A 22127-nucleotide genomic window follows, 5' to 3' on the forward strand; every position below is an offset into this window, starting at 1 on the left:
AAAGTTGAGGGGATTAATGCTTCTTGTCAATAGCTGAGGGGTGTTGATGCTATTTTTCTCAAAAGCAAATCCTGTAAACGATACCGTTCCTTGTCTTCTCTTCTCCTCTGCTTCCACTTCCACACCGTTGAACTCTGAAGTCGAGACTCGAGAGCCTTTTTTGTTAGCTTTCGAGTGCTGCTGCCATGGAGGCGGCGCCGTTTGGTTCCTCAGCTGCAACTGGGCCCTTTCTCCCCTGCTGCTTCATCGTCTCTCTTATTTCTCCGCCGCAACAGATCTCACCAAAATTATCTCCAATTCAAGTCCCCTAGAAGCCTCTCTGTCCGCGCCTCCTCTGCTGGGAATTCCGGTAACCTATGCAGTTTTAGTATGCACATTGTTTGGATGTATGAATTGAAAAGAGTAATTAATTGTTGCTCTTCATTTTTGCGGCAGGGACTTTACTTGATTACAGTGCTGGGAATGTTCTTAGTGTGAGGAATGCGATTCGCCATCTGGGATTTTATATTAAAGATGTGTAATATCAAAATCGATTATTATACAGCTTCATTTGGTATTTTTACCATCAAAGTTGGCTCCTTTGATGATTATATCTATGTGTTTGTGCATATGTAGTGTCTATTATATTTGTCTGTATTATCATTTTTTTTCCTGAGAGTTTTGTAAATGCAGGTGCAAACTCCAGAAGATAACTTGAATGCAGACCGCCTCATTTTTTCCTGGCTTTGGAGCATTTGCTGCAGCAATGGATGCGCTTAATAGTACTGGGTCTGTATCTTGCAACTCTTTTTGTTTTTTTCTAATAATCTTTCATTTTCTAGAATAGAGAATTTTCATCTTATGCGATGTTTGAACGGCTAATATGAGGTTAGAATGAAATAATGAATATAGATATTATACCCTGATTGTGCTACATGTTATGCAGGTAAAATTTTGTTGGCATTTCACTCATTTGTCTAGTCACCTTAGGATTGATGAAATAGATGTTAGGTTGTTTTCTTGGCTTGTAAATAAGGACTGACTATCAGATTATCAGTTTTGGTAATGAAGTGTTCATCTATTCGATTTTGCAGATTTTTAGGCATTTGTCTTGGACTTCAGCTACTTTTTAAGTCTAGCAAGGAGAACGGTCCAGGTTAGTTTCCAATGCCTATGTCTATAGCTTTCCACATTCCATCTCTAAGCTTATGAGTTGGTTTCAACATTGGTGAACATAAAATTTCTTCTCCTTGTTATATATCACACATGACTTTCTCTAGCATATCTGCAAAATCAACAGTTACGATGTATCCTGAACTCTAATATTATCTTGATCGGCATCACACTTTGTTAGGGTTGGAAGGTACTTGAATAAAGAACGTTACCAAGATAAACAGAGACCATCCCCATATATTCATTAGACGAGGGCGCATATCTCTCATAACTTTCCAAGTTTCATATTTTGATTCATGTTTCTTTGTTGTTTCCATTTGGTGCCTGAAGAAGTTGCTGATCAGCTCATGTTTCCTACTCTTTGCACATGTTTGCTATTCAGGTCAAGGGAAAGGATTTGATATTGATTTAATAAAGTTTATATTGGATGCCGTGAACATCACTGTGATTGCGAGTAGAGCAGGAGCTGTAGAACACTTTTCGGAGGTGCTCATGAAAATAAATGCATCTGCTGCCCTTGCAAGCATAATGGTACAGAAACTCTAAATTGACTGTTGTCACCTATAGAAATAGAAGTCTTGGGGGAATAAAATCTACTCTTTCTGGTCATAAATTTGTTCTTCGTTTGCTGACTATTTTACGACTCCCTTTAGTTTGCGGGTTCCAATTCAGTCTGTGAAAGAGCAATTACTGAAGGAAGGCATGGAAGTCAGAACTTAAGTAGTGAATATTGTTGAAACCTTAGAGATGCTACTAATTCAGACACAGATTAGTCGCGTTACTTTTTATCTCCAACAGCTCTAGAATTCAATCGCAGCGCCGTTTATGTCAACATACAGATATTACACCATAGCTACTACATGAAGAAGTGAGATTAAATTGAAGGGCAAGTAGCATTTCATTTCATACAGACAAGAATTTATCTTTTGACAATAGCAAATTTAGAGCAGTTTTGATCTAACCATAAAGACATGCTAATGATCTAACCATACGAGGATCGAGCAACATCTATACCTATATATAAAGCAGAGGCTCTACCAACTGCTCCTATTTTTTTGACATCTGGCCTTCTAAAACTCCCTATTTCTTCCTACGTGGACACTCTACAATTCCTTTATTTGTTTTTCACACGCTCTCAGCTCTCTCCTATTTCTCCAATACACTTTCTCTCCAAACGTCTCTAGCGGCAATAAAAGAAGCAGAAAAAAAACGGACAATCTAAAAGCCGTTTTTCGTTCTACATCTTCTGCTCCCCTTCTCTATTTCCATCTCCCAATTAAACATGTCCGTTTCCATATCCCACAAACCAAATCGGCAGGATCTGTGGAATCTGAACGGATCAGATCCGATTGGATCTGATCGTAGAGGCAGAAAAAAAACGGACAATCTAAAAGCCGTTTTTCGTTCTACATCTTCTGCTCCCCTTCTCTATTTCCATCTCCCAATTAAACATGTCCGTTTCCATATCCCACAAACCAAATCGGCAGGATCTGTGGAATCTGAACGGATCAGATCCGATTGGATCTGATCGTAGAGCTGTTGTTCGTTTGTTGTTTACGTGCTTCATCTCCATTCCCGTCAACTCCACATCTCGATTCCGATTTCGTTTCTCCTCATATCTTGTATGGTTTGGCGATTGACTCTTCTCCTCTGATTGTTGTTAAATTTAATTTAACTTAATGTTTATTTTATTTAACAAACCTGGATAGTCATTATGTATTGATTGAAAAACAGAAGAAGCGACGCTTTCGATTATTGTTCTGATGCATGTATTGGCCGAAGTATATAATAGTCGGAGCCGAATCGAAGGCAACATTCATTCCTTCTCTTATCTAACTTGAATCCGCGTTTCTGGTCATCTGTCAGCAGAGTATCTAAGTTGATGTGGCGTCTTTGTTTTGGACAAAGTAATCTGCTTCAAACGGTGTCAAAATTCAAGTGGATGAGAGTCTCTTATTGAGCCTGAGGTTATAGGTTGCTGGCCAGTGAAGTCTTGAATAAATAACTTTTGGGAGTTCAAGGATAGTTTTTTTCTTATTTTGTTTTGGGAATGGATTTGCGGTTCTTTTTCAAATCTATAGTTTTTGATGCGAATTTCGAATCGCTTATTGGATTTGAACCTCAGGCCAAATAAGTTGCATATACATAACTGAATTTTCTGAATGTCATTTGTTCAAGTCTCTGATGCACCCAATCATGTTAAATGAATAAGTTTATTATTAAACTTCCATGTATTTAAATTGAGTTGATTTTAGTGTTAAAAGATTCATTGTTTGTATTAGGATGTATACATTTATTTGGAAACACTTTAGTTGAAATTTTTGTGCGAAATTCTTCGTGTTTTGGTAGTGAGGACTGAAAAAAAAGAATTTTTAACAGAATGAGATGTTAAATCGAATAAAGTTTGTGGTGATGCTAAATGATTCAAGTAGTCTAAACTTAGAAGTTTTTCAGTTGCTTGGGGGACATACTTCTTTAATATTAACCTTTCTCTAATCCAACATTTTTTTATAAACTACTATGGTACAGCTGTAGCAATACTGCACTATAATTCATTTGACTCAGTATGTAAAAGTTTAAAGCCACAAAAAAATTGGTTCAAGTAGTCTAAACTCAGAAGTTTTTAAGTTGCTTGGGGGACATACTTCTTCAATATTAACCTTTCTTTAATCCAACATTTTTTTATAAACTACTATGGTACAGCTGTAGCAATACTGCACTATAATTCATTTGACTCAGTATGTAAAAGTTTAAAGCCACAAAAAAATTGGTTCAAGTAGTCTAAACTTAAAAGTTTTTAAGTTGCTTGGGGGACATACTTCTTCAATATTAAGCTTTCTTTAATCCAATATTTTTTTATAAACTACTATGGTACAGCTGTAGCAATACTGTACTATAATTCATTTGACTCAGTTTGTAAAAGTTTAAAGCCACAACAAAATTTTATTAACGTAAATAATTAGAGTCCCAGACAACCATTAACCAAAAACATCTTAGCACTATGCCATATTCTAATTGGGCATAATTGTGCATAGTTGCTGTATTGTTAGTTGCCAATTGGTTATTGAAACTTATTCATGGCAGGTTTTGATAAAACATATTGACATGGTTTCAAACACTTTGATATGTTTGCAGGTTTTGAACTTTAATAATATCTTTCTTTACATTATATAGTGTTTTCAAATGGAGTGCACCCAAGAATGAGATACAAGGTAACACTCTAATATTAGAAAACTCTTGATGATGTCTATGTGCTTATTTTGTTATTTTATATATTTGACGTTTCCTAATGTTAGTTGCTAGATATGTGGTTTTTAAAAGTACACGAATGTTATCTTTATACCTTATAAAAATTTAAATGCTTTCAATAAAAAGATTGTATTATTTGTGGTGAGTGATATTTGCATTGTTGTTTTTGAATCGATATTTTTTTTTCATTTCGATATATGTTGTTGATGGGTTAAGTCCTATATTTGTGTATTTCAGATTTTCTGTTGCCGTGTGTTCTGGAGTTCGGCAACATAGGCATGCAAGATTGTTTAGGAGATTTAAGTTACAACTTACAACAACATAGATTAAGAAGGTTTGGATGGATGTCCCTCCACTTTTGTTTTTTGCTGTTGTACTACAAAATTTAGTTATGGTTTTTTTAATATGTTTTTTGCAGGACCATTTTGGGGATCGCCGTTGAGCAGAGGTTTAAATTTGCTAGGTATAAGAGAAGTATTTCTGAGGCAAATAAGGTCTGGTCGTGCCCTTCATTTTGGAGGTATTTTTTTATGTTTTGCGTTGTGAAATGGTCTTTCATGTTCTGTCTTATTTTATGTGTATTTGTTTGTTATTTTCAAATAATAAATTCTAGGAATTGGTTTTTCAAGTTTAAGTTTATAATTTTGCAATTGTTTTTCAAATTAAATTTTATATATATAGTTTATTGTGAGATATTTGATTTTTTTATTTTTTTCCCTGTATTTTTTGTATTTTTTAAATCTCCAAAATTAAATTAATTTCTAAAATGTATATTGTGAAAGAGAGGGAAAGGGACATTCTTGAGATGATATTGGAAATGGCTTTTCATGGATTGAGTGGATGGTCGTGTCTTGGATGTTTGCTGCCTGAATCACCTGCCTATGTATTTCATGGAGGTATTTTTCTTGGTGAAATTCAATGTTCTTTGTTGTACAAACTTTACCCCTATTAAATACTAATGCATTTACCATGCTTTTGTGTACTTTTCGAAGAACATCTTTCTCCTAGCTGTATTGGACTTCAAAATCATATTCCCAATAATTTACATCTACAACATGAGGCAAAAATACCGGGATGCGAGACATAAAAGAATTTCGATATTGCATCAGAAAAGGTTGCGATTATTGGCTTCAGTATCTCATACTACTCTATCTAATAGTTCTGTAGGTAAGTTTTTTTTTTTGTTTGTAGAAATTGTATTTATATATGTTTTTCTTGTAATGCCTGTTAATTATTTATGAGTTAGTGTATTACGAATGATATTGATTAATATATATTTTTTTCCAGAAGAAGGTCAACATGTACAACATGTAAGGTTACAATACAGAAATTCGCGATTTCAAAGACTTTCAATGTTGTGCCAGAAGAGGCCGCAATTATTGGCTTCAAATTCTGTCCTTGGGTATCCTACATCGGGTGCTGGTGTGCCAGTGTCAATTACTCTGATTTTTGGGCTTCATGGTTCTACTTACAGTTTTGTACCAAGTTCTTCGATTCTTATCAGACCTAACACCATATTTGTGCAGTCAATAAAGGTAATTTGCTTTGCCACTTTGTGAAGTTTAATTATACACAGTTTGTTAAACGTGCTTTGGTAACCTCATATTTGCTTTTATTAAGTTGAAGAGTTAAGTGAAATAAGGCCTGGGTTAACATTGTATGGATTGTATATATCTCCACCTCTTGATGCTGTATCTACTTGGTCCAAAACTATAAATGCCTCTGTTCCCGCAGTTTCTCAAAAGGCAAGTTTGATTTATGAGAATAATATCATTGTCTTCCGAGTTTTTCCTTGAGCTTAGATTTGATTTAGTCGATGAATTTGAGTTCATGATTTTCTCTATTCAGGAGTTAATATATTTTCTTAATTAGGAATCTCTAGCAAATATCAAATACTGTGTCAAATCTGATAACTCTATTTACCTCATTATTGCCCAAGGTATGGTGACAAGCTTCTATATCAATATTCACTAGCGAAATATGTCTTTGTCACCTTTAAGAGGTCTTATATATCTGGGTATGCATGAAAGTTCTACGAACTCATGGAATTTCTTTCTCTCCAAGTATCATTGGAGTTGTCAAAATCAAAGCAATTGTAAGAAAGATCACTGTGTCATGGGCCCTAAAGAGGGTGCAGTATAAATCATTTAGTTGTGTACCTGTCAACTATAATGGCCTCTGTACCTAATATAGTTGTGTGAAAAAAAAGATTGATTTGCAGCACTGCCTGTACAGTTTAATCCAATGATTAGAATGCAACTGTTAGGCAAACACAAATGGTATTTGTGAACCAAAACTCATACTCATAGATTGATGTAGGCATTATAGGACACACACACACACACACACACACATGAGAACTTGAGCAGTAAATTGTCCATTGATGATGCCTCCCTCCCTTTCCCCTTATCCTCTCTTGTGATATTGCAAATGCGAGATATTTTTTATATCAGTAGTTAAATGTGCAATTGAATTGTTTTCCTACTCAATATTGCTTAATATCCTATTACGGAGAACAATAACTTTAGTTTTGATCTGTATCTAATATTACGATGAATTTTTTTTTTAGATAAACACAGTTCTTATGGTATGCTAGATTTGATATTAGAATTATAATATTTTGAGCTTTCAGTAATGTTTCAAGAAAGCTGGGATAAAACTTTGCTACTGGACCATCAGTGGTTAAGGTGAATTTTTTAAAAAATCAATGGTTAAACTTAAATGTACAATTGAACTGCTCAATATTGCTTTTCTTCTTCTTATAACTTCTGAATTACATAATTCTTTTTAGGGATCAACTAAAATAAGGAGCAAATTGATGTTGAAGGACACATGGCCTATGATGATGCATAATTTATTCAGTGATTTATTGATATAAGATATTGTATTTGGCATAAAGGCATGGAATTTATATATGTGGATACTTGTGTGCTTTTAGCTGTGGAGGATGTTAGTCGGGCGAATGAAAGTGATTGTAATTTATGTTTGGATTAGCATGCATCATTCAAGAATTCAATGATAATGTTTTGCCAGGTTTCATTCTACTCTCAGTTTTTTGAATTGTTCCCCATGTTGTGCATTTTCAAAAGCTGAGTTTATCAATAGCCGTTAGTATTGGAATTTGGTCTTGGACGTTAACAATAATATCTTTTATATATGAGATCTCCTATATTAGTTTTTTGAGTTGTTCCCGATGTTGTGCATAGTTCATACTAATTTTTTTTTCTTGAGGCTGAGTTTATCAATAGCCATTAGTTTTGGAATTCGGTATGAGACATTAGCAAAAGGATCTTTTACATATGAGATCTCTGATATATGCATGGTTTTCCTTTTGTAACAACTGATTTCTTAGGTCTATAATTATAAAGGATGTCGAAATGAAGGGCACCACTCGGTTTCATTCGGCAGCTATGGCGGTTGGGTTTGCCAAAACCTCATTTACCTTGATCGTAATATTTGTTACTGGTAAATTGGGTAGGACGTCATTGCTTTATATCAGCACTGTTGGAATGAATATCTGCTTATTTGGTCTGATCCTTACTCTTTCTTCCCTGGGGAATGGTAAACTCGGAACTCGGGGCTGGCCTGGCAATTTTAACAGTTTGTGGCAATGATTCTTTCTTCTCCAATTTTAGCAGTTTCAACAGTCATTTTTTTTTAATCGACACACCAATACACGACCCACGAACCCATTGATACCTGGGTTCCTCATTCAGGTTTAGTAGGTTATTCGATGAACCATTGTTTCAAGTATTGGTTGTATATGCATATTGACAAATCAGTAGATCACTTATTGATATCCGTACCCCTTATTGATATCCGTAGACCCTAATGTACCCATAAAAAGTAACAGGGGTGGTGTTTTGTTAGCATTAATGTTTGGGACAACTTGGAATTTCGGTTGAGAATTAAAGAGTTTACTGCCTACAATGAAGTAATCGAGACAGTTTGAGGTTTGACTTCATATGAAATCTACAGCGTCTTGACTTTGTTAGTTAGTTTCATATGTTTTTATTTTCTTATGTTTGTTATAGAGCTTCTCTGTTGTGAAAAATTAGTTAGTTTCATATGTTCTTATTTTCTTACGTTTGTTATAGTCTCTGTTGTGAAAAATATAATTTGTGTTATTTTCTTATTTTCTCAAGTTCTAATGTTCGTTATGGTAACAAAATATTAACAAATTATCGGTAATCTTTATTTCCCAAATAAAATTAATGCCGCGCTTTGCGCGGGTGTACGACTAGTAATTTAATATATAAGAAAGAAGAAATACTCTCTGATCATGACTTTTCCACATTCTAGCTACTGCTGCTGCTCCTTTTTCTTCTTCTTCTTTGTCTTTGATTTGGCCTCTTCACTTGCTTAAGCCAGCTTCCTTCAACGAGTCTCACTAACCATTATGGTTTTCCTGTTATGAACACGATATATCCTAGAGACAATCCCATAACCAGTCCAGAACTATAACCCATCATTATGATATTCCAATCAAACCCACTTTCATAATCATCCTCTTCGCGAAGCAATGGTTGTGATTGTAGTGAAGCACCATTACTGTCACAAGTTTTTGACAATGGAAATCCACACAACCCTAAATTTCTTTCGTAGGAACTATTGTCAAATGTGTCGAGCTGCGTGCTTGAGGTATGGGTCCAACGAGCTTGTTATGGGAGAGGTTTAACTGTGAAAGAAATGTTAGACCTGCCAATTGCTCAGGAATCTTGCCTACGAACTCGTTCCAGGAAAAGTCTAACCACTCAAGCTCTCTCAAATTTCCCATTGACGATGGAATGTGACCACTGAGTAGGTTGTGTGAAAAGTTGAGCCCTTTGAGGAAAGAAAGATTCTCAATTACTTCCGGAACTTCTCCTTCAAATTTGTTATTAGACAAATCGATGACCTTGAAGTTTGTTATTATTTTCAACAACTCATACTCCAATCCTTTGATCATCAGAATCACAGGATCTTCAGTAAAAATATATGGTTCTCCAATGTATTTCACTTCATCAGAATAATTTTCGACGTGCATCATGGCCTTCATATTCTTGATATATTTCATTGGCAAAGGACCCACAAAATTATTGTTGGATATATCAAATACTCTTAAGTTTGGAAACGAATGATGGGCCTTGTAGTCAAGAATCGGACCACGAAAATGATTGGATTTTAAAACAAGAAGTTGTAATTCTGGGAGAATATGCAACCAGTGAGGGAATGTATCATTTATCACGTTGTTCCCAAGATTCAAAACTTCCAAACTTGTGCAATTTGCAATTGATCTTGGTAAAGGCCCTTCCAGTTGATTGCCATTGAAGTTGAGAGTCCTCAAGTCACAGTATTCACTCGACATGCTTGGAATCTTTCCATGAAATGAATTCTTTTGTAGATGTAAAAGTTGAAGACCGTAGGTTAAGTTTCTAATGCACTCGGGAATAATACCGGACAAGGCATTTTTTGAAATAACAAGGAAGTAGATACGTTTCAAATTGTAAAATGAAGTAGGAATCTCTCCAGTCAAATTATTGGCAGAGATTCGGAAGAATGCCAATTCAAATGGTGTAATTGGTAGCTGTCCTTGAAGCAAGTTGGAGTGAAGGTCAAGAAAGTATAGATTCTTCCATGGAATTCTTTCTATGCGGCCAGTCAAATAGTTGTACGAAAGATCTAAGCCAACCAATGTTTCCCTCCCCACATCCCACATCCAGTCAGGAACATGCCCTTGTATGCTATTGTTGGAAAGGTCTAACTCTTGCAAGTATCTTGAGGCTCGTATGAAATTGGGAAATTCAACTTTGCCGCAAGAACGCAAGTGTACCTCTTGCAGTTTGGGCAACAATGTGTTTTTGTGGTTTGCTTTGGTGTTCAAAAGTGAAAGACTATTAGATGAGAGGTCAAGCTTTTCAAGATTTTTTAGCTTCAAGAAGTTGTCAGTCCAAACCACACCAGTCAAGTTATTTGACGACAACAAAAGGGTGGTAAGTTTAACTTGATCAAAGACAAAACTTGGAATAGGTCCTTGTAGCATATTATTTCTCATAATGATTTTCCTCAATGATTTAGATTGAAAGCCCTGGATACCAGTGAAGTGGTTATGATGAACGTATAAATATTGCAATGATAGGAATGAAAAGGAGGAGGATGGTATGGTTCCACTAAGTGAGTTGTAAGATAAGTCCAAGGAAACTAGTTTTGAAAGATTTGGACAAGTCAGGAGCAGGGCCTACCAGTTGATTTCTAGAAAGAGATAAGAAATCAAGTTTTGTGAGGTTTGAAAGTGAAGATGGGATCCTACCATAGAGGTTGTTATCAAACATTCTCAGATGGATGAGGTGTGTTAGACTTCCAATGCAGGTAGGAATTTGTGATTTTGAGATATTATTATACGAGAAATCAAAAAACTCCAAGGACGTCAGATTGCATATTGATTCAGGAAACTCTCTCGGGGAATATATCCAAACAAGTACTAGGTGCCTTAGAGGTGTGCTCCAATTAGACATTCGAAAATCAATACTCAAACCATAATCTCCTACCAAACCTTCGGTTAAATAAAAAGTACTGTCAATATCGTCAATATCGTCAAAATAGAAGCGATAGTCACCTGTTAAATGCAGTAACTGGAGGTTTGGTAGGAGGAGAATGTTTTCTGGAATCTTTCCATGCAAGTTATAGCATGAATCAATATGCAAAGATGTCAAAGATGATGAGAGATTCGTCAACAAACCTGGATTTACTGAAGACATGTCCACTTCGTCAAAAAAAAGCTCTTGCAGAACAGTAGCATTTTGAAGAAATCCTCTCAGTGTAGCTACTTCAATCTCCACAGTAAAGCCAGAGATATGAAGAGAAATCAATTTGGACAAGTAAGAGAATGCAGATGGTACCTGTCCTGAAAAGCCGGAATAAGAGAGGTTAAGATTTGTCAAACTCTCAAACTTACCAAATTTGGAAGAAATCCTTGAGTTAAAATAGTTATGAGCAAGATTGAGTTTCTGGAGGTGTTTAAGTCGGAAGAGACTATTGTTGGAACGTAGAGAGCCATAAAGCCAACTGCAACTGAGGTCGAGGCCAATCACTCGACCAGTTACAGTATCACATGTAACACCATCCCAAGAACAACAATCCCTGCCTTCTTTCCATGAATTTGTCTTTGGATAAGAAGTTGGACAATCTGAGGAAACATTAATGTTTAGTGAAAAGTTGCTTTTGAATTCGATCAAGGCCAGTTTGTCATAATGGGAGCACAACTGCAGTGACGTGTTGGTTGAAAAGGAGGAAAATGAGGATGAAGAACAAAACTCAAGACTCAAAAACAAGAAGAGGAAGTAGAGGATTCGACTGTACTGCCCCATCAATATCACAATTTGGTAAGAGTAAAGTGAAGTTTTAGAGATGAATTAATGGTGCAATTATCAGAACATTATTTATAGTAAAAAAAACTCTTCAATAAGCATTACAGCTTGGTTTCAACTACAACTAGAGCACTTACTAAACATCAATAATTGAGAAACTATTTGAAATGAATTCTTTGCTGAAAGTCTTCCACCCGTGTTAGTGGAACTTCTTGCTTCTTTTTAGTAGTGGTTGATTGACTCAGCCAACTGATGATATATTCTAAAACATATCAATATAGATACTCAGTCATGGAAAAACAATGGAATTAACATAAATCAAATTCATTGAATATTCATTGCTAGGTTACATTAGAGCCCTAGCATTAAGAGTATAACTACTCATCCTACTAGAACGCAATATAATTGAGAGAAAAGAATACGCAAGATAATTGAGATATAAGAATCCATAGAAACAAGGAATCAAAACGCTAGAGAAACTGGAAATCAATAGCAGAAATTTCTCTTTTTGGGTCTTCTTTTTGTATCCTTTTTTTTTTCTTCTTATTCTTCTCATGCTCTTTAATTGAAACCCTACAAGTCAAATTCTTTAGTAGGCTTCAATCATAGTTATAACGGAAACCTCTCTTGTTTGGCTTTAACTTATTAATATTGTCACCAAAGCCCAAACAAATATATCCTCCTATTTTCTCTCTCTTTTTTTTTTTTTTGATAAATCAGATATATTAATAAAGAAAGCTTTATGCAAGCCTAAGCAAGAAAAAGCCAAGGAATCCCCAAGGCAAACAACAGTAGTGAACGCCACTAATACAGACATAGATCTTCCACTACGACTCATACTCTAAATAGGCAACATGCAGACCCGTGCAAACCCCCTTCAAAACTCAGCCCAAAGGAACCATGTTATGCAAACCATGTTGTCATCATTTCGCTTCTGTCGACACCACTCTTGGCCAAAAAGTCCGCAACCCCATTAGCCTCTCTCCACGTGTGAATGAATTCGACATTAGCAAGAGTCTCAACAATATTAATTATGGCATTGAAGTCTTGATCCAGCTTCCATGGAGAGGGAGAACATTTTCGGAGCTAAGAAATGGAGTTGAGAGAGTCCGACTCTATGATGATGCTAGATCTGTTGCTGCAATTATGCTCCATAGTGATCTCCAGTGCCTTTCTTATAGCTTTAACTTCAGCAGATGTAGCGTCAATGTCACCCACAGGACCAGAGAAGATACACAGGAACTCTCCATTGTTATTTCTCAACACTCCTCCTATGCATGCCTTGTTCATACGCAAGGAACCATCAGTGTTCCATTTTAGGCTCCCTGGTGGGGGAGCTATCCAGTTAGATAAGGGCCTATGGTTCTTCTGCACATGAGACCTAAATTTCAGCCCCTCACTATCATTCATAAGCTCGGGACCGCTGAAGGGGATTGAGATGTTGATGGCCTTAAGCCACAAACCATACCTAATAAAAATAAGATATAAAACGTTGCCCCACTGGTTGCGTGTATTGTCAAACACTATCCGATTTCTTTCAGTCCAAAGAGTCCATATAATAGCAGCAAAGACCATTTCTCTTTTAATAAACATATGAGCTTATCTTGAAGCTAGCTCAATGCTCTTAATTTCCATCCAAGCAAGGCATTTCTTTCACCACTTGTTATGTAAAGTATCCTGAAGACCAAAATCAAGAGAGTTTCTGTAACATCCACGATTATTTCAACAAAGAGGGTCAAAATCAAATCAAGTTGAGGCTTGTGTGTTGTGTCTTCTCATGCAAATTTTCATTCATGATAGTTTATAGTTTACGGCAGGTTCAGAGAAATTTACAGTACACTTCATACAAAAAAGATTAAAACTCTTAAAAGAAAGCAATAAAAAGAAGAAAGAAATGCAGGATTCTGGAAGCCATACAACAATGACCAATATCATGTAGAGTAGAACTCCCATGCTGAATGGTCTACTACATTTTATTTTAACTGCAGCTTCTCTTTGAAGAAAGTATAGTGCAGCATCCTTTGCTTCCAGCTAGGCACAATACATTCCCGACAAAAAAAATGAAACAAAAAAAGTGGTAAAATTAGTGAAAGTTGTTTGAGAGAAGTTTATAGACATGCAAATAATATTACCATCGAGAGAAGCAGGAAGAAATAGTAACCATTAGCACAGCTTCCACTCTCTTAGTTTCTTCTTCCTCTTCGTCTTTGGGTTGATCTTTTTGCTTTTCGGGGTCCATATTGTTCCAGCATCCTCACAAACCATTGTGGTCTCCCTGAGAAAACAATATATCCAACAGACAATCCCATTACCAGACCAAAACTGTATCCCATCATTATGATCTTCCAATCAAACCCGCTTCCAGAATCATCCTCTTCACTAGGCATTGATTGTGATTGTGGTGGAGCACCATCATTGCCACAAGTTGTTGACAATGGAAATCCACACCACCCTGAGTTCCCTTCATAGGAACTATTGTCAAATGTGTCGAATTGCCTGCTCTGTGGTATGAATCCAACGAGCTTGTTATGGGAAAGGTTTAACCGTGAAAGAAATGTTAGATTTGCCAATTGCTCAGGAATCTTGCCCACGAGCTTGTTGCAAGAGAAGTCTAACCATTCAAGCTCTGTCAAATTTCCCATTGACGATGGAATGTGGCCGCTAAGGAGGTTGTGTGAAAAGTTGAGGCCTTTGAGGAAAGAAAATTTCCCAAAGACTTCCGGAACTTCTCCTTCAAATTTGTTATTAGAGAAATCAATGACCTTGAAGGTTGTTATTATTTTGAACATCTCTAACTCTGATCCTTTGATCATCACCATCTCAGAATCATAATTTCCATTGCCCATATAGAAGTCTGCAATGTAGTTCACTTCATCAGGATCATTTTCAGCGTGCATCATGGCCTTCATATTCTTGATATATTTCATCGGCAAAGGACCCACAAAATCATTGTTGGAAATATCAAATATTCGCAAGTTTGGGAACGGATCATGGGCCTTGTAGTCAAGAATCGGACCACGAAATTGATTGGATTTTAAAACAACAAGTTGTAATTGTGGGAGAATATGCAACCAGCGAGGGAATGTATCATTTATCATGTTGTTCCCAACATTCAAAACTTCCAAACTTGTGCAATTTGCAAGAGATGCTGGTAAAGGCCCTTCCAATTGATTCCCATTGAAGTTGAGACTCCTCAAACCACAGCCTTCAGTACTTGATATGCTTGGAATCTTTCCATGAAATGAATTCTTTTGTAGATGTAAAAATTGAAGACTATCGGTTAAGTTTGCAATGCACTTGGGAATGATACCTGACAAGACATTTTTTGAAATATCACGGAATTCGATCAAAATCAAATTGCAAATTGAAGTAGGAATCTCTGCAGTCAAATTGTAGGCAGAGATTCAGAAGAATCCCAATTCCAATGGCGGAACTGGTAGCTGTCCTTGAAGCAAGTTGGACTGAAGGTCAAGTAACTCGGAATAAGACCTTGCAGCCTATTATTACTCATGTCAATAAATTCCAATGATTTAGAGAGATCAAAGATTGAGTTTGGAATAGAACCTTGCAGCATATTATTACTCATGTCAATTTCCCTCAATGATTTGGATTGAAAGTCTTGGATACCAGTGAACTGGTTATATCCAACGTCTAAATATTGCAATGATGGGAATGAAAAGGGGGAGGATGGTATGGTTCCACTAAGTGAGTTGGAAGATAAGCCTAAGAAAACTAGTTTTGAAAGATTGGGAGAGTCAGGAGCAGGGCCTACCAGTTGATTATCAGAAAGAGATAAGTATTCAAGTTTTGTGAGGTTTGAAAATGAAGATGGTATCCTACCACCGAGGTTGCTATTTTCCATGCTCAGATGGATGAGGTTTGTTAGACTTCCAATGCAGGTAGGAATTTGTGATTTTGAGATATGAAAACCAGAAAAATACAAAAAATTCAAGGACGTCAGATTGCATATTTGTTTAGGAAACTCTCTCAGATTTGATCTATCAGATCAACAAGTTCTAGGTGCCTCAGAGTTGTGCTCCAATTAGACATTGGAAAATCAACACCCAAGCGTGTTAATTGCAATAACTGGAGGTTTGGTAGAAGGAGAATGTCCCCTGGAAACTTCCCAAGCAAGTCACAAGAATGAAGATGCAAAGATGTCAAAGATGATGAGAGATTCATCAACAAACCTGGATTTACTAAAGACATGTTCACACCGTAAAAAAAAAGTTCTTGCACAACTGTACAATTTTGAAGCAATCCTCTGAGCGTAGGTACTTCAACCTCCACAACATAGAGATGAAGAGAAATCAATTTGGATAGGTACGATAATTCGGATGGTACCTGTCCTGAAAAGCGAGAATAAGAGAGGTTGAGGTGTGTCAAACTCTCAAGCTTACCAAATTCGGAAGAAATCTCAGATGATTGAAAATTATTATGAGCAAGATTGAGTTTCTGGAGGCGTGAAAGTCGGAAGAGGCTGTTGTTGGAATCTAGAGAGCCATAAAGCCAACTGCAACTGAGGTCGAGCCCAATCACTCGACCAATGACAGGATCACAAGTAACACCATCCCAATCACAACAATCCCCGCCTTCTTTCCATGACTTTGTCTTTGGATAAGAAGTTGAACAACGGTAGGAAACGTCACTGTTTAGTGAAAAGCTGTTTTTGAATTGGATCAAGGCAAGCCTGTCATAATGGGAGCACAACTGCAATGACATGTTGGCTGAAAAGGATGGAAATGATGATGAAGAACAAAACTTAAGACTCAGAAACAAGAAGAGGAAGTAGAGGATTCAATTGTACTGCCCCATCAATATCACAATTTGGTAAGAGTAAAATGAAAGTTTTAGAGATGAATTAATGGTGCAATTATCAGAACAAGTGGAGAAGACAATTTATAGTAAAAAGTCTTCAATATGCATTAGAGCTTCGTATCAGAACTAGAGCACTAAACATCAATGATTGAGAAACTATTTGTCAAGAAACAAAGACCAGGAAAAGTCTTAGTCAATGAATCATTCTCCAAGTCCTTGTTCCACCGAAGAAAAGTTCATTCAAGGGAGAGAATAACATTTCTTTGTGCTAGCTAAACTGTAATTGCCTGCTTGTATGCAGAAATACTAAAAGAAAAGAAGGAAACAAAAAGACTTAGAAATTTCTCTCCTGAATAGTTTCATCGCTTGAAATTTCACTATATATATATATATATTTTTTTTTTGTCTAATTCGATTAAATTTGACTGTTGTAAAAATTCTGGAAATTTTCTATAACACTACAAATTTCTCTATTTCAAAAAACCTTGAAATTTCACCGTTTCATAAAGACATTGCATTGAGTTAACTTCTACTTGAAGGCTGGTGTTTCAATGACTGATACTTGAACAATTTAGCAGGACTTACTATTGACTTTGATTTTTATTACGTTATACAAAGACCAAGAAAAATCTTCAATATGCCTTACAACTTGGTTTCAGAACTAGAGCATCAAACATCAATAATTCAGAAACAAGGAAACAAGGACCAGCTAAAGTCTTAGTCAATGAGTCATATTGTTTTGGATCATTAAATAGAACTTGCTATCTTAATATTTTTGAGTCTTTTAAAAGAAAGTTTGATTGATTCAAGGCCAAAAGTACTTTGTTTTGGTGGACTCAGGATCAAGTTTTAAGTCATCTTTACAAGATTAACACTCCTGACTTTGTAAAGGTGTTGCACCATGTGTGATTGTAATCTCATAGGCAACATCATTTTGAAAGAAACTTTAAACCAAGTTGGTTGAAGTCTTAGTCGATGAGTCATTGCTTTGGAGTGTTAATTACGATTTTCTAAGATTCTTAATATCATTCACCAAGCCTTTCTATTAAAAGAGACTTTGATTGTTAACATAAGAAATTAACTAGATAGATGTACAGGACTCTATCATTCCCTATTAACTAGACGTACTAAAAATATTTTTCAGTGTGAAAAAATATTACTCAAATTCTAAACTAAAGAGATTGATTGAGACATTTCAAAACGTGAACATGTGACTCGGTGAAAAACATTTCATAAAACTCGTATTAAAGATGCAGCTATGTATCCAAAGCAAATGAATTCAAAGACGTAAATTAATAAGCCCCAAATTTGAGGTTACATAAAAGTTTTACTCAAATTTGGCTAAATAAAAGTGTTGTTGAAGTAAATTAAGGGTTAAAGAAAAGTCTTGTCAAAGTCTTAAGTTTTTTTTACTGTCTCTTTAGTGATCACTCTTGACTTTGTGTGATTGTAACCTCATAATTGGAGAACTCTTATGTATCATGAAAAGCTGACAGCATCACATCTATGAACTCCAATTCACCATTGATGACCTCCCATGATATATGCACGAATACACCTCTCTTTATGCATTCCACACAAATATATACACGTACGTATATAATTAGCTGAATTTTGTACATGAATGATATGTTCAATTGAAAGCAATTAGTCATAGTTCATAACTTCACATATAATGACGTCCATAATCCTGGTAACTACATTGATATTCAAAAGAACAAACAAACGGAGTTCAGTAGTTGGTCAAATTGCAGGGTTCCTGATTTTAGTCTTCAGTTCACACTTCACATCTACATAACATTTACTAAAAGGGTATACTAATGTAAAATGAAATTGACCAAAGATGTTAGTTTTATGGGATAAGTATGAATTTAGCCTCTGTACTTTGAATTTTGAATCAAAAAAGCCCCTAAACTTTTTTTTGGATCAAACAAGCCCTTACACTTTGGATTTTAGATTCCGTTAGCCCTTATAATCAATTCCCGTTAAATGTTGCTGACATGGCAAAAAAAAATAATATAATTTATATTTTAAAAAAATTAAAATGATGTGTAATATACTAATATGTGAAAGATAATGACATGGCAATAGAAAACCAATGGTCAAAAATCTCAAGTTGCTCAACCTTTTGTTCTCCTACTCATCTCCAAAGGCAGAGCAAAATAAATCTCCGTTGGCTCCTCCATTTTGAAAACCCTTTGTTTTCTACCAATCTGCAAAATCAATCTCCACCCTCCTACACTGCTTGCAATGATTTGGGGATTTGATGGCAGGATTTTATTTGGGTTTCAATTTCTCACCAAACCCTAGATCTACATCATCTTGGAGATCCAGGTTCACATGATTTTTTAAAGCATAAGTTCTTGATTTTTGTGATAAACCACGGTTGTCTACAGCAAAAATTGAAAGAATGTGGGACTCTTCAACAACAATTCAAAGAGGGTTGTCGGAGATGGAGCTTAGCTTGGGGCTATTAGAGGCCTCTAATAGTGTGATGTTCTTACTTACTTGACTTGGGCTTGGCTTCCTGGCTCTAAATCAATTGAAGCAAGAAGATAGAAGGTGGGACTCTTCGCTTCCTGGCCCTAAATCAATTGAATCTGAGGATTGCAGGAGATGGAGCTTTGCCCAGAGAAGACGATGCTCATTTTTTAGATTTTTTTAATTATTCATTATTTGATTATTTTAAATCAGCAATTAAAAATCACATGTGTCCCCATTTCATTGGTCAATGCCACATTTATGCCATGTCAATAATTATTATAAAATAAAAGAAATACATGATATACATATAACGGCCACGTCAACATTTTTTAACAAATCTTTGACAAAGAGCTAACATGTTCTATTCTGGTAAGTGTGAGGGCTTATTTGATCCAAAAAAAGGTTCAAGGGCTTATTTGATTTAAAATACAAAATACAGGGGCTAAATCCATATTTATCCCTAGTCAGCTAACCCCATTATATTAAGATTGGAAAAAAAAAGTTGGAAAGATACACACAAGCAAACCAACAGAACAAGTGATGCAATATCTACAGTCTACTCACGTTTTCTGTCACTACAACAATTATCTCCAAACCAAACTTGAGCTTAAGATCTCTGACTCTCATACTAATCTTCTCAACATCCTACTTGAATCGCCAAATAAAAGAATAACGCTCAGCATAAAGGGTGGTTATTAGTTATTGCGACTTGCTAAGTAAAATAAAAACACCCAAAATGTCAAGTGGAGGCAATGCAAATTACCTTGATTATTAATAAAAGTAAGAGTTGAGGGGGTATTTTTCAGTTTTTTAAAAGTTGAGGGGATAAATGCTTCTGGACAAATAGCTGACGGGTGTTGATGCTATTTTCTCAAAAGCAAATCTTGTAAACGACACCGTTCCTTGTCTTCTCTTCTGCCCTGTTTCCACTTCCACACTGTTGAACTCTGAAGTCAAGACGCGAGAGCCTTCCTTGTTAGCTTTCGAGTGCTGCTGCACTGGAGGCGGCGCCGTTTGGTTCCTCAGCTTCAACTCGGTCTTTCTCCCCAGGGCCGGCCCTGAGCAAGGGCGGGCCTGGGCGACCGCCCAGGGCCCCCAATCTGGGGGCCCAATATAAATATATGTAAATATACATAAATATACATATCTGTCAAAACTCGAAATTAGGTTACACGGATTGTAGCTTCACCCCTTAATCTTTATCTGCTGTTGTCTGTTGTAGAAGACCATCTGCGGGCCTGCGGCTGCTGTATGCCTGTATGTGACTCCATCGACGCATCAACTGCAGTCTGTGACTCCATTGGCTGCTGTCTGCTCCTCCACCTTGATAATTTACGACCCTAGGTGGCGACCCCATTGTGTAAGAGACGAAGACCATTGCAGGTCAGTTTCTACTTCTTTGTCCCACTTTCTCTAACCCACTCCCGCTATCGAATATCGATTTCTTCTATTTCCTTCTTCTGCTTCTTTGTCCCACTTTCTTTGACCCACTCCCACAATCAAATATCGATTTCTTTGTTCTGTTCCACACTCCCACTTTCTTTTTTTTTGTTATGCACTTCTACCCCACTTTCTTTACTTTGTTTATAATTTTTTTAGTCATTTAGTGTTCAATTACAAAGTTAGAATCAGTGTTTATTTAAAATTTTAGAACCAATCAATTGTATTTACTATTTAGTGTTTAATTAGATTTACTGATTTAGAACCACTGAACCAGTGAGTGAAGTTTTTTTTTTTTTTTTGAGAAGAACCAGTGAGTGAAGTTGTACTATACTTTGAAGTGAATTTTGACTTTATTGTCTTTATTTGAAGTATGTAGTCTTTAACTAAGATTTTCTAGTATGTGAATGACTTGTTATTATTTCTATCTCTTTTTTCTATTATATTTATATATTTTTAACGTAAAAATATCTTTTCCTGCAAAACCTATGCCTCAATGCATCAAGGCTTACGCCTCGCCTTGGAGACAAGATAACGCCTCGCCCTGAGTGAGTGAGTGAGTGATGAGGTAGGCAGAGAACTAGAGAGATTATCACTTATTAATTCATTACATATGTTTATTTTCTTTTTTTGTAATGTACTAATGTCAATTTATTGCATATCTAATTATGTTCTGAATATTGCATATGTTTGCTAGGAAACATCAATCGGGTAGTCAAAAAAGAAATAAAAGAAAAAAGGAGAACAATTGATTCAATCACAAAGAGGAGCACTTGATAAGTTTTTCAAAGGTAATTCTTCAATTGAAGAGTCAGTGGATGATGATGTAGTAAGTGAATTAGGGGAAGCAGCGAATGAAGATGTATGTGAATGTGTTTTGGTTGAAAATGAAAGAGAAGTCAACACTATTATGTTAGAGAATGAAAATGCATCAAATGAACAGTTACAGGCCAAGAATGAAGCAAGAAAAAATGTGGATATGTATGATCCAAGAACTTGGGGAGAAATTGATAACAACACAAGAGATCTTTTGGTAGAAAAGGGTCCTACAAGAGAAAACAACTTAGAGTACCCTCTGGATGGGTTGGGAAGACATTTTTCTAATTCTCATTATACTAGAAAATTGGCAAATGGAGAGTATCAAGATAGAAAATGGCTAGTGTACTCGAAGAAGGTGAACAAAGTGTATTGTTTTTGTTGTAAATTGTTTAAATCAGTGCACAACAAAAGTCTGCTAGCAAATGAGGGGTTTTATGACTGGAAACATGTTCACACTGTCGAAAAAAAGTTGTTGCACAGCAGTACAATTTTGAAGCAATCCTTTGAGCGTAGGTACTTCAACCTCCACATCAGAGAGATGAAGAGAAATCAATTTGGACAGGTAAGAGAATTTGGATGGTACCTGTCCTGAAAAGCCGGAATTAGAGAGGTTGAGATGTGTCAAACTCTCCAGCTTACCAAATTTGGAAGAAATCTCAGAAAAATTGAAATAGTTATGAGCAAGATTGAGTTTCTGGAGGTGTGAAAGTCGGAAGAGGCTGTTATTGGAATCTAGAGAGCCATAAAGCCAACTGCAACTGAGGTCGAGCCCAATCACTCGACCAATGACAGTATCACAAGTAACACCATCCCAATCAC

At 36.0% G+C, this 22127-nt stretch overlaps 5 protein-coding genes across 9 annotated transcripts; 2 read left to right on the forward strand and 3 right to left on the reverse strand.

Moving 5' to 3' along the window:
* Positions 1 to 28: 28 nt before the first annotated feature.
* Positions 29 to 1954, forward strand: LOC119989610 (imidazole glycerol phosphate synthase hisHF, chloroplastic-like). Of its 2 annotated transcripts, none has more exons than XM_038835241.1 (6): positions 29 to 349; positions 436 to 553; positions 673 to 768; positions 1074 to 1135; positions 1535 to 1683; positions 1806 to 1954. In XM_038835241.1, exons 3-6 carry the CDS (start codon positions 698 to 700, stop codon positions 1887 to 1889), a joined length of 366 nt encoding a protein of 121 aa, XP_038691169.1. In that variant the 5' UTR covers positions 29 to 349; positions 436 to 553; positions 673 to 697; the 3' UTR covers positions 1890 to 1954. The 2 variants fall into 2 exon arrangements, with proteins under 2 accessions (XP_038691169.1, XP_038691170.1); XM_038835242.1 differs by having other exon boundaries at positions 436 to 515.
* A 2682-nt stretch (positions 1955 to 4636) lies between these two features.
* On the forward strand, positions 4637 to 8653 carry LOC119988671. 4 transcript variants are annotated; one of them, XR_005465657.1, is made up of 6 exons: positions 4637 to 4735; positions 4820 to 4921; positions 5184 to 5297; positions 5394 to 5568; positions 5689 to 7088; positions 7193 to 7745. XR_005465657.1 is itself a non-coding variant. In XM_038833795.1 (6 exons), exons 3-6 carry the CDS (start codon positions 5283 to 5285, stop codon positions 7868 to 7870), a joined length of 555 nt encoding a protein of 184 aa, XP_038689723.1. In that variant the 5' UTR covers positions 4637 to 4735; positions 4820 to 4921; positions 5184 to 5282; the 3' UTR covers positions 7871 to 8653. The 4 variants fall into 4 exon arrangements, 3 of the variants coding, with proteins under 3 accessions (XP_038689723.1, XP_038689724.1, XP_038689725.1); XM_038833795.1 differs by lacking the exon at positions 7193 to 7745 and adding an exon at positions 7754 to 8653 and having other exon boundaries at positions 5689 to 5936; XM_038833796.1 differs by lacking the exon at positions 7193 to 7745 and adding an exon at positions 7754 to 8653 and having other exon boundaries at positions 5692 to 5936.
* A 65-nt stretch (positions 8654 to 8718) lies between these two features.
* Positions 8719 to 11773, reverse strand: LOC119988670 (receptor-like protein 35). The gene has a single exon (XM_038833793.1). The coding sequence runs from the start codon at positions 11745 to 11747 to the stop codon at positions 10551 to 10553; it is 1197 nt and encodes a 398-aa protein (XP_038689721.1). The 5' UTR covers positions 11748 to 11773; the 3' UTR covers positions 8719 to 10550.
* LOC119989363 (receptor-like protein 34) lies at positions 8799 to 10423 on the reverse strand. Its single transcript, XM_038834834.1, has 2 exons — positions 9153 to 10423; positions 8799 to 8952 (listed from the first exon to the last, which is right to left on the reverse strand). Exons 1-2 carry the CDS (start codon positions 10421 to 10423, stop codon positions 8799 to 8801), a joined length of 1425 nt encoding a protein of 474 aa, XP_038690762.1.
* A 1769-nt stretch (positions 11774 to 13542) lies between the features above and the next one.
* Positions 13543 to 16602, reverse strand: LOC119989841 (receptor-like protein 9DC1). The gene is made up of 3 exons (XM_038835579.1): positions 15743 to 16602; positions 13909 to 14175; positions 13543 to 13795 (listed from the first exon to the last, which is right to left on the reverse strand). The coding sequence occupies exons 1-2, from the start codon at positions 16467 to 16469 to the stop codon at positions 13931 to 13933; spliced, it is 972 nt and encodes a 323-aa protein (XP_038691507.1). The 5' UTR covers positions 16470 to 16602; the 3' UTR covers positions 13543 to 13795; positions 13909 to 13930.
* Positions 16603 to 22127: the final 5525 nt, after the last annotated feature.

The sequence above is a fragment of the Tripterygium wilfordii genome, chromosome 21 (assembly GCF_013401445.1).
Source record: "Tripterygium wilfordii isolate XIE 37 chromosome 21, ASM1340144v1, whole genome shotgun sequence".
In the NCBI taxonomy this organism is placed as follows: domain Eukaryota; kingdom Viridiplantae; phylum Streptophyta; class Magnoliopsida; order Celastrales; family Celastraceae; genus Tripterygium; species Tripterygium wilfordii.

Bases quoted from the DNA above. Each gene is read 5' to 3' on its own strand.
- LOC119988671 (XM_038833795.1), top strand. The intron at 5,569-5,688 runs GTAAGTTTTTTT...ATTTTTTTCCAG, and splicing joins TCTATCTAATAGTTCTGTAG to AAGAAGGTCAACATGTACAA. The intron at 5,937-7,753 runs GTAATTTGCTTT...CTGATTTCTTAG, and splicing joins TATTTGTGCAGTCAATAAAG to GTCTATAATTATAAAGGATG.
- LOC119988670 (XM_038833793.1), bottom strand. From the start codon at position 11,747: ATGGGGCAGTACAGTCGAATCCTCTACTTCCTCTTCTTGTTTTTGAGT.
- LOC119989841 (XM_038835579.1), bottom strand. From the start codon at position 16,469: ATGTCATTGCAGTTGTGCTCCCATTATGACAGGCTTGCCTTGATCCAA. The intron at 14,176-15,742 runs AAATCTGAGAGA...TTCCATTGTCAA, and splicing joins ACTTGTTGATCTGATAGATC to CAACTTGTGGCAATGATGGT.
- LOC119989363 (XM_038834834.1), bottom strand. From the start codon at position 10,423: ATGCTACAAGGACCTATTCCAAGTTTTGTCTTTGATCAAGTTAAACTT. The intron at 8,953-9,152 runs GTTAGACTTTTC...AACTTGTGACAG, and splicing joins AATTTGAGAGAGCTTGAGTG to TAATGGTGCTTCACTACAAT.
- LOC119989610 (XM_038835241.1), top strand. From the start codon at position 698: ATGCAGACCGCCTCATTTTTTCCTGGCTTTGGAGCATTTGCTGCAGCA. The intron at 1,136-1,534 runs GTTAGTTTCCAA...TTTGCTATTCAG, and splicing joins TAGCAAGGAGAACGGTCCAG to GTCAAGGGAAAGGATTTGAT. The intron at 1,684-1,805 runs GTACAGAAACTC...GACTCCCTTTAG, and splicing joins CTGCCCTTGCAAGCATAATG to TTTGCGGGTTCCAATTCAGT.